Source organism: Eleutherodactylus coqui, chromosome 3 (assembly GCF_035609145.1).
Source record: "Eleutherodactylus coqui strain aEleCoq1 chromosome 3, aEleCoq1.hap1, whole genome shotgun sequence".
In the NCBI taxonomy this organism is placed as follows: Eukaryota; Metazoa; Chordata; class Amphibia; order Anura; family Eleutherodactylidae; genus Eleutherodactylus; species Eleutherodactylus coqui.
Window position 1 is genome coordinate 6,684,179 of NC_089839.1, and position 15,506 is coordinate 6,699,684.

General features: G+C 43.8%; 1 protein-coding gene across 2 annotated transcripts in view; it reads left to right on the top strand.

Moving 5' to 3' along the window:
• Positions 1-15,506, top strand: part of SPATA17 (spermatogenesis associated 17) — a 190,903-nt gene that overhangs the window by 154,855 nt on the left and 20,542 nt on the right. For both annotated transcript variants that reach the window (XM_066595077.1, XM_066595078.1), the window contains one exon: positions 3,078-3,201. In XM_066595077.1, coding sequence (XP_066451174.1) covers positions 3,078-3,201 — 124 coding nt within the window. The remainder of the gene's footprint in view (positions 1-3,077; positions 3,202-15,506) is intronic.

Consider the following 15,506-nt stretch of genomic DNA (forward strand, 5'->3'; position numbering starts at 1 on the left):
GCTGACCAGCAGCTTAGCCATTACCATCTGACCCCTTAATTTGAGTGGAAAGAGTTTAGTTTCTTGAAACTTGACAGGTTTCCCTCCCAACCCTACTGCAGATTGTGTACTCTGCTGTCTATGGGGTGAAGGTACAAGGTGCCCCTGTATGATGGACATGGCAGCCCCTGTGATCTATAAGAAATGGAATCTTATGATGTAAAACTTCCCCCTTCATGTAGACCGCTGTACCTTCTGTTTCTACAGTGACGGGGAATAGGGGCAGGTGGTTGCCTATTTCTCATGCCTGTTTCTCCTTTGGAGGAGGCATGGTATTAGACTGTTGCTTCTGTCCCAAAAATTTTCTGCATTCACGCTTCAAATGACTTGGTTTACCACAAAAATGACATTTAAAACTGTTGTTTGGGTCTACCCCCTCCTTTGGCTACCATGATGTTTTTGGTAGGGGCAGATTTTTCAGATTTTTCATTTAGTTCTATTCCCTTTGATGCTTGTAATAAGGCTGGGGGGGGGGGGGCTTTGTCTCATTCAGGTTTGCAATCCTGAAGTTTCTTTCTGATGGAGGGTTTTAGTCCGTCCACAAACGCCATAGCTAACATTGCGTCTCCGATCTTTCCCACACCATTGTATCCCAAGTCAGCCCACCTGGTCAATAGTCTGGAGTAGAAACTTTCTACTCCTTCACCCTTGTCCTATGCTATATTAGATAAGGACAGAGATGATTCTTGCAGTTTCTCCTTTGCCCAATGTAGCAGTCCAGTATTCTCATACAGTCCGGACGCAGCCTGTCTTCTATCTACATGGTCATTTCCACAATTGTCCTCTACGTGCTGATTTATAAGTCCCCCAATGCTTCCCCAGTCTTAAGGGTGACTAACAGGGCCAGATCTGCCCAGGTGGCATTATATGTACTTTGTATCTGAACCATCTGACTGTAGAAAGGCATAGGTAAAGATATTAGAGTTGCTGTATTAGGGACATATGTTCTTGCGGGGTCCAAGGTCTATACTCAGCCAGTGCCAGAGTCTGTGGCACCTGTTGGGTAACCCTGGAGGAACTAACTCCTGTGGTGGATGCATTAAGGTCCTCGCCACCACCCCCTCCACTGCATTCCATCTCCACCTGCAATGTTCCTGCCACTGCCTTACTTCTGGTCACCACGGGGTAGGTTCCTACCATCCTGTGTGGGCCTGGAGCCCCACAGGCAAGGCAGGTGTTTCTTCAGTCAGAGTTTTGTTGTCCGCACACCCTACAGGTCCAACTACCTGGACTGTTTGGAGCTGAGGGTTGTGCATATGGTGGTGGGTAACACATTGGAGTATCAGGGGGTGCATAGTACATATGTCCTTTATATTCCTTTTTCTGAAAACTCATCACATCTATTGCTTCACTTGCCCTGATCCAACTTCCCAGCATTCCTTCTAATCCATTATCTTTCATCCACCCGCCATAACTATCTTTGAATTCCTTCCAGTGTACTGGATCTAAAGTTACACTTCCCCAATACCCTGCCTGTTTCAGCAGTCTATCACATCCTCTCACCACCACTAACTTGCCTTCTCTTTCTTCAACTTTTCCTCTAGCTGTCTTCCATCGATGTGCATTTTTCCTATTTGAATTTCCCATTTTCTTACTTGGGGTACTGTCTCTCCCTCTCTTCCCTTCTGTCTCTACTTATTCCCTCTTTCTAAAAGGAGTTTCCCATCAAGCTGTCTGTAAAAGAGAACTTGATTTTATATATATATATATATATATATATATATATTTTTTTTTTTTTTTTTTAATTTTTTTTTTTTATTATTATTATTTTTTTAAAGGCTTCTTGCAGTTCCAAGAACTGTACCTTACAATTTATCTATGTACACAGAGATCAGTAAGAGGGCTCCAGGGCTCACTACTGCCCTTCGTCACTTTCTGTGTCATCTTATACAGTACCCATACCACAAAGAGAAAATATACACAGATTCCAACAGTCATGCAAATGCCTGTCCACTCTAGCAACATATCTTTGTCAAGTTCTTAAGGACTCAAGGATTTATAAAGAGACATGCACACCTACCCTCATACGGGAGAAAGATCAGCCAAGAAGCACAGATCAAAGTGGCAAGATAATGTCTTACCCTACAGCGCTGTTTTTCAGTCTGTGGTTCCGGGCTGTTCCTTCCCACTCAGGATCCGAGGATCGAGGTACAGTGGTTTTCTTTGGTGTGCCTTGAGCCCCACGTTGGGCGCCAAGTTTTGTTAGGAATATTCTAGGGACCCCAATGATATGTTGCCGAGTTTCAAATTAGTAGAAGTTATTTCAGGCCTGGAGAAGTGACACACAAGCAGGTTGCTGTTTTGCAAAGAGTTCTAAAATTTATTCTACAAACATAGGCCTTTATGGAGATAGAAAGTGAGTGGCTTTATGCCAAAGCTCTATGAAGTTGTTTTGAGAAATAGTGATGCGACAAATGATAACAGGCATCGCTGCATAACACGTACATAGTCTCAACATATAGTGGCGCAGTCATGTGAAACTTATGACTCAAGAGGCATTTTATGATAAACCGATAAACAGTACATTGCTACACCAACTCAAGACATAACAACTAAGATATGCTTCATGAGAATTGCTGTGCTGGCGATGCTGGTTGCAAGCCCAGATGAGTCCGCATCTCAGCTTGTTAAGAGAGTTAAGCTAAAGTTCATTAAATGGCTGACAGGAGACTAAATGGAGGACAGAACCTGGATCTTAACAGTACCTTTATACTCACGTTAAAAGGCTTTAACCATTATTAAAAATTGTTTCATATCCACTCTGTCTTTCCTGGTTGCTGTTGACCCGGACATGTTAATGTTCCAGCCAATCACTCGCTGTAAATGGCCACTGCTGGGACCAGTGATTGGCTGCAACAGTAACGTGTCCCAATCAACAGCAACCAGGAAGGTCGGAGTGGATGTGAAAATCCCTTAGCAGCAACTTCCTGCAGGAACAGGACCAGCAAATAGAATCAAATTAGTCAAATTGCAGCATAGAAGAATGAAAAGTTGCAAAGAAAAGTATAACATTTGTAATATTACGTTTGAACTTTCAGGTTTGCTCCGTTCTCTTCATTCCATAAGAATAAACCCTACAAGCCTCTACTTCATACCTCAACGGAATACAAGCTGACTGCACACTTTCGATATGAAGATCAAGTCAAATGGATTTCACGCAAGGTACGTAATATATTCAATATCAGTGTATAGAAAGAGTTAGAATGAAACTAATTGCAGTAAATCACATACACCCATTGTCAGTAACATCTCTTCCCTAGAAGGAGTATATATATATATATATATATATATATATATATATATATATATATATACACTCATTGTCAGTAACATCACTCCCACCCAGAAGGAATATATATTGATCACTAGCAGGGTTGCAAGCACAGAGTCGTTAGAATACAGGTGGATTTATATTCGGCTTTCCCCGGTTTCTGCACGCATGCAGAACAAAAGCTTAAATAACCCCCTGACTGGTATAAACGCCTCCATCACTCTATATCACTCCATCACTCCTGCACACACTGGATGCCACCACCAGCTTTTATATGACAGGTAAGCTGGAGCCCAGACTATGAGTTATGAACACAATTTTCGAAATTATGTTTTGTTTTAAAACGGACAAGGTTCGACTAATAAATTGCAGATGAATTCTAGAAAAACTAGAAGTGCTAAATATCTGTATATGTACAAAAATACACAGAAAAAAGATGTACAGTGGAGACGAGGTTTACAGGCATACACAACAGTCAGTACTTAAAGTAAACAAGGAAGGAATAACAGAAAGATACCAGATTTGGGATGTTCAGCCCAAGGTTCTGATGGTGCAGAATCACGGGAAGGTCTTTCAACGGGGTTTGTCTGACCCCCCAGTTTTTAAGGTTACTTCAGAACACACCTCCCCCTCTGAGGTCATTCTGAGAGGGGACGGGGAAAAAACATAATTCCCCATTTCGGCCATATCCCCGCAGTAGATCATGCAATCGGGAAAAAAATGCCTGGCATATTTCTGGTCATGATTTTATTTACTCAGTGATACCAGGCATGACCCGGAAATTATACCCAGGAACGCAGATGCACCATTTGGTTGTGTTCTGCGGCCCTCGCCTCCATGAGTTTAGATGCGTATTAGTTGGCTGGCCTGCCAGATTTCGAAAAAATAATTCATGTAGGGCTAGGACCTTCATGCGACCTATAATTTTTATTAGAGGTTTTCCCCTTAATCTGACTCCCGGAACCAGAGCCATGTAAATCAGGAAACATATATTATAAGAAAATGATATAAGATAGATAGATAAATAGATAGATATCGATCTCATATCTATCTATCTATCTATCTCATATCTATCTATCTATCTCATATCTATCTATCTATCTATCTCAGATCTATCTATCTTATATCTATCTTTCTATCTATCTATCTCATATCTATCTATCTTCTATCTATCTTATATCTATCTACCTATCTATCTCATATCTATCTATCTTATATCTATCTATCTCATATCTATCTATCTTATATCTATCTATCTCTCTCATATCTATCTATCTATCTATCTATCTATCTATCTATCTATCTCTCTCATATCTATCTATCTATCTATCTATCTCATATCTATCTATCTATCTATCTCATATCTATCTATCTATCTATCTGTCTATCTTATATCTATCTATCTATCTATCTCATATCTATCTATCTGTCTATCTTATATCGATCTATCTATCTCCTATCTATCTATCTCATATCTATCTATCTATCTTATATCTATCTATCTATCTCATATCTCTCTATCTATCTTATATCTATCTATCTTATATCTATCTATCTATCTATAATGTATCTATCTATCTCATATCTATCTCATATATCTCTATCTATCTATCTATCTTATATCTATCATATCTATCTATCCATCTATCTCATATCTATCTATCTATCTATCTATCTTCTATCTATCTATCTATCTATCTATCTCATATCTATCTATCTCTCTATCTCATATCTATCTATCTCTCTATCTCATATCTATCTATCTCTCTATCTCATATCTATCTATCTATCTATCCATCCATCTATCTATCTATCTATCTCATATCTATCTCTCTCTCTCTATCTATCTCATATCTATCTATCTCCTATCTATCTATCTCATATCCATCTATCTCATATCCATCTATCTATCTATCATATCTATCTCATATCTATCTATCTCATATCTATCTATCTCATATCTATCTATCTCATATCTATCTATCTCATATCTATCTATCTATCTCATATCTATCTATCTATCTCATATCTATCTATCTATCTATCTATCTATCTATCTATCTATCTATCTATCTATCTATCTATCTATCTATCTATCTATCTCCTATCTATCTATCTCATATCTATCTATCTATCTATCTATCTATCTATCTATCCCATATCTATCTCCTATCTATCCATCTATCTATCTAATATATATCTGTCTCTTTATCTATCTTATAATACTTTATAATATATGCTCCCTGATTTACATGGCTGCACCCCTGAGTTTATTCTGCCTTGCTCATACGATGCTTAGGAAGAGGATAATGCCTCTTAATGATATGCATGAGTTTTTAGGCCGTACGCAAGGCTTTTTTACGATACACAATGCAGACAAATATGAAGGGCTCCAAAGATTTCATTTAGAGAACCTAAGCATATTGCACAGAACATAAAACTGACCTTTACCGTCTGCAGCTCTTGGAATGGAGTGGGATGTGGAACACATCATAGATTTAATGTGGCACAGCGCTGTGTGCGGAACTTGGGTGGGCCTGTGACTGCTTGCCCATTGCACCCGATGATTGAATCTGCTGTCACCAGCATCCTGATAATAATGAACATTCAGCTTAATGACCGTGATTATGATTATCATAATTGATGTGCAGGTGCCGTGTGTGGGGATCATTACAGCTCAACTGTATAGTGGAGGAACATGCCTTACTTATGGATCAGATTGCTCAGAATAAAAAGTGCCGCCTCCCCATGTAATTCTTCTCTACTGTGTCACCTTTAGCGATGGACTGAAGGCCGTTATTAGGAATTGATCCCTACATTATCAGGACAGAAAAATGGGATTTCCGATAACTTTGGAGTTTTAGTCTGGAGAAATACGTCCTCTTGCTTGAGTTGGACCAGTACTAATTAAGCCTGAAAGGGGTTGTAAGGATTAGAGAAGCATGAAAGGATTAAAAACAGTGCCGCACCTATCCACAGGTTGTGTGTGGTCCTACAGAATACCCCATACACTTCAATGGAACGAGGAGAGGTGAAAGGGAACTGAGGTTTTGGTGCAGCTTGTAGTTGGGTGATGACTTGAAAGAGTGAAGTCAATGATATTGGTTTCTTGACCAACAGACTTTATTCTGAACTAGCAGGTAATGTGTTTTGAGGCACACAGACCTCTTCATCAGGCAGCTGGGTTAGACATGTATAAGAGAATGACTAAATACCTTCCTCAGGGTCCAGTACGCCTAAACATCATGACCATTGGTGAGCAGATCTCCTGAATAGTCACCGATTAGCAGCAGGAGAGCTGATGGAAGTGTAATGTCTGCAATGTATCCAGGGGTCATCAACAGGAACTCGGATGAGATGGAGAAGTAGACAGAGGACAGACCAGAGCCAAAAAGCAGGAGTAAAATAACAGGTACCAGGCAACAAATCTAAGAGATGAAGAAGAAGCGGTAAACCAGAAAACGAAGGCAGCGTCCGGAACAATCAGGAAACAAGAGCCGAGCAGACGATGCTCCTATATACACGAGCCAGGTAGTGGCATGGATTCCTTTAAAGGGGTTGTCTGCTCCCTTTGGCCTTGCAATCAATGGGAGCGCCACACTGCTACTCTACTTAATGCTTCCTACCTGGTCAAGACTGGATGTCATGCCCCGACCAGGAGGGAAGCAGGAAGTCCCGTAGCAGCACGGCTCTCCTATAGGTGTCAATGACAGTGAAGCTGGCGCTCTGATTTCCTTTTCTGACCGCTGATTATGACATCTGACCCGCCGTAGTGGACACGGGGCCAAAGGATCAGCTGATAGATGGGGGTCCTGAGTGCCAGACCGCCATTCATCAACTACTGATGACCTATCCAGTTGAAAAGAGTGCAGACAACCCTTTAAATCGACCATCAAGGTAATTTCATCAAGGAGCCGCCAGGAATAGAACACGAGATAGCCCTGGACAGAATTATCAGGGCCACGACTGCAGCAGGGGGCATTGCTAGAGCATGATAAGATGATCCTTATTGGTAGGCAACTGGATGTGGTCAGTCGCTAGAGTGTTGTCTACCAATGAGGACCCACACTGGAAGGGAGTGAGGCCAGTAACATAGTAGGGACATGAAGGCCTCTATGGGTGCTGTGTTACATCTCCACACAGCTCATAGAAGACTCAGAGAGACTTCAGTACATATCATAAGGGACCTTCCTGACCCATGAAAACTGCTGACCGAAGACAACACTCTAACTAGCTGTCTTGGGGACCTTTCACATGGGGTGGAATAGAATGCACCGCAAGTCAAGGTAAATTCCACACCAAAATCCGCAAGCTACCTGCAGAATTTGATGCAGAATTGAAAATGGCTTAAAGCCTGCCTGCCTGCAATTCTGCACCCACATCCACAGTCAGACCTGCAGATACTGCTGTGGAATCCTGCAGCTGCGCATTTGGCTGCGTCCTGCAGTGTAATACCGTCCTGTGTAGAAGGTTCCTGAGACAGCTACTTATAACGTTGTCTTCGGTCAGCCGTTTTCATTTGTTCTCATTCCATCCACAAATCTCCGGTATTGGATGAAATACAAACTTCAAAGCTTCACTGAGTGTAACGTTGATTCCATGTGATTATTGTGAACTGGACAGAGACTCCGAGGTCGTGAGTCCAGACATACGGTCTGCTGTACAGATGGCGGAAGGACCGTGTCATGCCAACATATTCAGAAGCATCGATGAGAGGATTTCATTTCTTCCACATAAGTAGTGTGTCAACAGCGGTCAGACCCCAAATACATTTACCTCATTCATTTGTTAGAGTGCAAAAAAACCAACGATCCTAGGGGACAATGCCTCCGTAACAGGGCTGATGATGGTGCATGCCGCAATGCTTTAATGGGGTCGGCAGGCAGAGTGCCAACAAGATGTAAGGAGGCTTATGGGCCTGGCAATGCTCCTCTGGGAGATTTGGTCTACAAATTGGTGATGGTATGATGCCTCATACCAGTTGTTGGTGGCATGAGGAGACTTACAGGTTCTCCATAAGGAAACATTACCCTCCTGGCACGTCATAGGCTTCTTATTCAGCCAACCAGAACCCTACTGGCACTAATGAGGGGCACGAACCCCTAAACAGTTATCTGTAGATAGATAGCTTTTCCTTCTGGAGAAGAGTAATGGGGGGCATTTATAGCATTTTATATTGCATTTTAAGCCTAAGGTGGGACGGGAACAGAGAGGAGGGGAGAGTTGTTTTTGGGCGCGAGAAGGAGTGGAAAGAAGAGAGATTTGGGGAGTGTCTTCTGGGAGTAACTCCTCTGAGCAGCGAGGTGGTGCGTAAGCAAAAGGCTCGTCTTCTGAATTATTGCCACTGAGGAAGCAAACAAGTGATTTTACCGAGAAAACTGGGTTACCCGGGCAGAGATTCATGCCAGCTTCTCTGATCCCTCTCTTTAATGGTCCCGGTGCCCTCAGGCAAGAGAAAGAAAAAAACGAGACGGCTGTGTAAAGAACTGTTCCTCTCTGTTTTTGGCCATTAAATGGTTGGCGTTATTTATCAGCATGACATCCTGGTCTTCTTATGAGCCATTGTGACCCTCTGATGCACCCCATGTAGCTGGGTTCCTAGCCCGGCCTTTGGAGGACCGGATGGCCAGAGCCTCACCTAGAGCTATGTATGATTGCTGCGCCTACTGAAGAGGAAAACGATAAACAGGTTAGTCGAGGTCGGCCAGGGCAATAGAAGGTTGTATTGACCCAGTCCAATGAGCCTGTATCTGAGGAGCTACCAGCACTGGCTCCTCTTCGGAGACTTTCTTTATGGTTTACATTCCTAGTCATCTTGCAATGCCTGTTAAAAGGTTTGGGCATTGACTTATTCAGAAATTACCTTCACATAGGTGGCGCAGAAGTTTTTTTTCTTATGTATACATATGGAGTCTGAGAGGAAAAACTTCTATGTGTTTCCATATAGCACTGGTAGCCCACACAGTATGGACATGTAGCAGGCTATATGACTGACCCAGTCAGTACTGATCCATTATGGCCATGTGCATTAGGCCTTCACGAACTCTAATGGAATGGAGGGATGCATTAGTCACCGTCTGAATTCTGGTTATTGCCCTTCCTTTTTACCATGAGATAATATATTACTTTTAGAGGGAAAATCACAAGCGACCCTACAGTGTGGGGACCTGTCAAAGAGCACTCTAGATCTCAACTTCCTGGGCCCCTGTATTTCTCTCAATGCAGTTCTCAAAGTACCCGAATAAGTCATGCATTAACGGTTTCCTTAAAGGCGTTGGTCAGTCTTGAACTATTGATGATCTATCCTATGGATTGGTCATCAGTAGTTGATCAATGAGGGTTCTCTGCCAAGGATCCTTGCCGGTAAGGTGATGAGAAGTAGCTGCCGATGGCCGAAACTCTCCAAACCCTGCACAGCCGAACCGAACTCCTCTGCCACAGACGGCATTCTGAGAGGTTTGGCTATCCGCAGCTGCTTTTCATCAGCTGATCCGCTGGTATTTAGGCGGTGCACCCCCAACTGATCTCCCATTGGTGACATCATGAGAATAGGTCAGCAATAGTACAGAGATCTCTCCCATCATCTATTATACCCATTCTGTAACAATGGGGGCACTCTAATAACTATGTATAGATATATCACAGGTCAGTACAGAGATCTCTCCCATCATCTATTATACCCAGGACTGTAACAAGGGGGCGCTCTAATAACTATATATAGATTTATCACAGGTCAGTACAGAGATCTCTCCCATCATCTATTATACCCAGGACTGTAACAAGGGGGCGCTCTAATAACTATGTATAATATATCAGGGGTCAGTACAGAGATCTCTCCCATCATATATTATACCCAGGACTGTAACAAGGGGGCGCTCTAATAACTATGTATAATATATCAGGGGTCAGTACAGAGATCTCTCCCATCATATATTATACCCAGGACTGTAACAAGGGGGCGCTCTAATAACTATGTATAGATATATCAGGGGTCAGTACAGAGATCTCTACCACCATCTATTATACCTAGGACTGTAACAAAGGGGCGCTCTAATAACTATGTATGGATATATCAGGGGTCAGTACAGAGATCTCTCCCATCATCTATTATACGCAGGACTGTAACAAGGGGGCGCTATAATAACTATGTATAGATATATCAGGGGTCAGTACAGAGATCTCTCCCATCATCTATTATACCCAGGACTATAACAAGGGGGCGCTCTAATAACTATGTATAGATATATCAGGGGACAGTACAGAGATCTCTCCCATCATCTATTATACCCAGGAGTGTAACAAGGGGGCGCTCTAATAACTATGTATAGATATATTAGGGGTCAGTACAGAGATCTCTCCCATCATCTATTATACGCAGGACTGTAACAAGGGGGCGCTATAATAACTATGTATAGATATATCAGGGGTCAGTACAGAGATCTCTCCCATCATCTATTATACCCAGGACTATAACAAGGGGGCGCTCTAATAACTATGTATAGATATATCAGGGGACAGTACAGAGATCTCTCCCATCATCTATTATACCCAGGAGTGTAACAAGGGGGCGCTCTAATAACTATGTATAGATATATCAGGGGTCAGTACAGAGATCTCTCCCATCATCTATTATACCCAGGAGTGTAACAAGGGGGCGCTCTAATAACTATGTATAGATATATTAGGGGTCAGTACAGAGATCTCTCCCATCATCTACTTGTATTTATACCCAGGACTGTGACTGTAACAAGGGGGAGCTCTCTACATCTTTACTGTAAGAGCAGTGAGACTATGGAACTTTCTCCTGAGGATGCGGTGATGGTGATACGATATAAGAGGTTCTGGACGTCTTTCTTGAGTGTTACAATATTACATGTTATATCACTGATTACTCTGAAGGGTCGGTGATGCGGGGATTATTCCAAATGCCAGATTGGAGTTGGGAAGGAATTTTCTTCCGTTTAGGCTGCCTGTTCACAGGCATTTTTGCATTGCATTCCCCACGGTGATAATCCGGCCATGGGGACCGCAGTGCACACTTTCCATTGTGTTGCTATGGAAAGCGCCGTCCCCCTGTCCATAAGCGGAGAATCATAGCAATTCTCCCCTCGCAGTTGGCAAATCGCAGAATGCTGCGAATTGCCGCGATTCTCTACAGTCAGCCTATCAGATAGGCTTACCGCGGAGATCTGTCTGCTGGCTCCTGCTCCCGCATGGCGGCTCCTGCGGCGGTGATCCGCCATGGGATATCGCAACGCCCGTGGACAGGCAGTCTAAATGGGTCGAAAATTGTCTTCTACCTCATTGGGTTTTTCTGCCTTCCTCTGAATCCACATTGGGGGTCATAGTCTGAGCTGGATGGACATTGTCTTTTTTCGGCTCTACATACTATGTTATATGTCCATTTCTTACTTCTGTATGTCGTCTATTTTTTCACATCCACAATAGAAAAATACTGAAACGGCTCCCAGTTATTTTCTTTCTGTGTCTTTTAGCAATGGCTCTGTAAAGTATGGCGGCATCCATGTGCTTGTTTTTTGTTTTTTTTACCCCCCTTTGGCTTGAATGGGCGTCATATGCAAAACAGACACGTGTCTTCAAATAGTGCGTTGGCATTTTTTCCTAAACAGACCGTGTCCTCATGTGTGAATTGGCGCACTGACTCCGATGGGTCCAGGTATTGTCTAGTCTGTTGTTACACTCGGCAGTAGAATGGTTTCGCGGAGGCATGAGAGCTGGGCATTAACTCAGGTGAGACTTTATGTTTCAGGTTTTGGGTAGATATATGCTTCACAGGGGCTGAAGAGTAACCCTGTGTATGGACATCGTAGGGAAGGTCTCCCGCTCAGGACCCTTTCTATCATCCAAATGGACAACTGCTATGACTTCCCGCAGCAGCAGAGCTGTCTGTGTATTATATGAATGGCCACAATGTAATACCACATTATTCCTCCAGAGGCCGCTGTATGAAATGTCCACCCAGAGAAGGCCGCCCCCTTGCTGGCAAATCTGATCATACGATCCTTTCTATACTAAATGGACATCTGTAACAGCATTCCTCTGACCGGCCACTGTGCTCTTAACCCCTTAAGGACCAGACACTTTGAGAGATTTTTCTCATGTGGCGGTTTTACTGCCCCTTTTTTTTTGTTTGGCTACCAAAATTATTTTTGCTGTGTTTTTTTTCCCCGTGACACATAATTTTTCACTGTTTTAGGGCTCATGTCCACGGGCAAAATGAGATTTAAAATCCGCAACGGATCTCCCGCGCGCGGATCCGCACCCCATAGGGATGCATTGACCACCCGCGGGTAAATACCCGCGGATCGTCAATAAAAGGGATTTAAAAAAAAATGGAGCATGAAAAAATCTGGACCATGCTCCATTTTCGTGCGGGTCTCCCGCGGGGTCGGCTCCCGCGGGCTTCTATTGAAGCCTATGGAAGCCGTCCGGATCCGCGGGAGACCTAAAATAGGAATTTCAAGGATTTACTCACCCGCAGCGGACCGGGAAGCTCTTCTCTTCCTCACGGCCGCATCTCCCTTGCTTCGGCTCGGCGGATGTGCCCGGCGCATGCGCGCGGCACGTCGGCGACGTGCCGCCGGCGTAAGGAATTCATCCGCCGGCCGAAAAAGAAGATCCGGCCGTGAGGAAAAGCAGAGCTTCGCCGCCCGCTACGGATAGGTAAATTCTTATTTATTGTTATTTTCAGCGCTCATGTCCGCGGGGCAGGAGGGACCCGCTGCAGATTCTACATGTAGAATCCGTAGCGGGCCCGATTTTCCCCGTGGACATGAGGCCTTAGGGCTCCGGCACACTTGCGTTTTTCTTGTGCGTTTTTTTTACACGATTGTCAGTGGGACTTTCTAATGGTCAAATTGCATCGCACAAAAATCGCAAGTTTGCGTTTCTGCGATTTTTGTGCGATGCGATTTAACATTAGAAAGTCCCATTGACATCTGGAAAAAAAATGCACCAAAAAAAACGCTAGTGGATAAAAGCCCTTATGCTGAAATAAAGTATTGGAACGGGTTCCTCATTTTGTTTCAGACATTTTATATATAATATGTATGGTTTTGTATTACAGGGTGTATACGGCGATGGTTTTGGTTGGTGTCGGCTTTGGGTCATTCTCCTTTTTATGTACATATTTTTATTTTATTCTGTAATTTTTTTAACTTTTTGTGTAACAATGTTTCTTACCATCTGTGACCCCCCCATTACAACCTTTGGGGGGCGTTCATGTTGTCATTTTTTTAAATATCACACTTTTCCACTGTAGCTGGGGCATCCATAGGAGCCACATCCAGGAGCCCTAGTTACAGGGGAAACATCCCTTAGAGTGACAATAGTCACTGGCAGAGCTGATCAGGGTCTTCGAGGACCCTGCAGCTCTGCTGTAACCTTTTTTAGCGTATAGCAGTCACTTTTAGTATATAACTCTCATTGAGCACTATGTATCCTGGAAAGGAGAAGGTAGAAGCATTTAAAAACCGCTTCTCCCTTCTCCTCAGGGTCCTTGGCTGTGACTAAAAGCCGAGGACCCAACCTACTCCTGCTTGAGTGCAGGAGCAGAGGCTTTAATACCGCCATATTTTTGCTATAGGCAGGGTTTAAAGCCCAGGAGCAAGCACCGTATATTTACCGCACTTGGTCCATAAGGGGTTAAAGATCGTATGTGACATTGGCAAGTCACCTGCTACATCTTGTCCTGTAGAGTGGTCGATGGTTATAAACTTGCGCCCCAGGAGAGGGATTTTTCTTTAGCTATGGTGCAATAGTTCTAGAGAAAAATAGTTGCGATGCATTTCTGTGATAGTGGATTGAGCGAGCGCAGAGGCGGTTACCGCCAAAAGGAGATAGGGCGGCTGCAATTCTAAAAGGAGGAGCTCTGTTGGAGCAGGGTGTGAGGCAACAAGAATTTGTGTAAATGGGAAGAATCCCTTGGAGTGTCACCACCATGTGCGGGCATTGTGACGGCGACAAATAACTTGCTGCTAAAGAGCAGACAGATGTCCGGTTATTTTGAAGCGAAAACATTCTCCGTTAGCTGCCTGTTAGCTGCCCGTTAGCTTCCCGTTAGCTGCCTGTTAGCTGCCCGTTAGCTTCCCGTTAGCTGCCTGTTAGCTGCCCATTAGCTTCCCGATAGCTGCCCGTTAGCTGCCCGTTAGCTGCCTGTTAGCTGCCCGTTAGCTGCCTGTTAGCTGCCTGTTAGCTGCCCGTTAGCTGCCTGTTAGCTGCCCGCTGTTGCCCAGAATTAATGACCCAATTGTGGACAAATATTTTGTTCCTGAAGTTGGACTTTGTTTTTCTTCATTAAAATTGTTCCAAGCATGTGGCCCAGTCGGAGTCCGGTACCGGACAATAGGGGGTTAGTCACTGCTCAGGATCTCTTCCCCTCTTGATGATGACGACACTCTCAGAAAGACACTTTACCGCTGGAACGTCTGTGGAGTCTGGCACCTGCCAGTGTTATTGCACTTCACACTGTTGTCTGACCGCTAACCATGCATAATCTGTAGACCTCTCTATTTGGCCTAACCAGAAGGGTTGTTGATCTCCAATGTTGCTCAAGGGATTATTCTGATTGCCATTATGGAGTCAGGAAGGAATTTTTCCCCGTAAATTGGCTTCTACCTCATTGGGGTTTTTTTTTGCCTTCCTCTGGATCAACAAGTGGGGTGGAAAGAGGCTGAACTGGACGGACATTGTCTTCTTTCAGTCTAGCATACTATGTTACTATGTAATACCACAACTCATTGCTTTAGCATTCACATAAACACAGCCTATTTGCCCACTCTTGGGTTGAAGTCCAGAGAGCTTCTCCTCTCACCGTCTGTGTTCACACCTGTCCTACCAAGAAGCCTCAAGCTGGCTGCTGAGGGAATCACCTCCCTTTTACCAAACCTCCTCAAGTACCGCTTAATTAACAACACGAGGCACCGTTTCTCTGCCGAATCACTGTTATAGAGACCTCTAGAGGCCATATCTGGTACTGCTTTACCACACTGCATCAATGCCTGCCCCATCATCCCTGCAACTGGGCATTCTTTCCACCCGTTCCCATAGCCAGTGCTGAGAGTATTGGCTCCGGACGTGTCCAGCGACTCTCTTGGATCCCAAACCTGCCGTGGACCGCACCTCTAGCTGGGGGGTTTCAGTACATCAGGCTGCGGTATTTCCTTACCTGTGTACT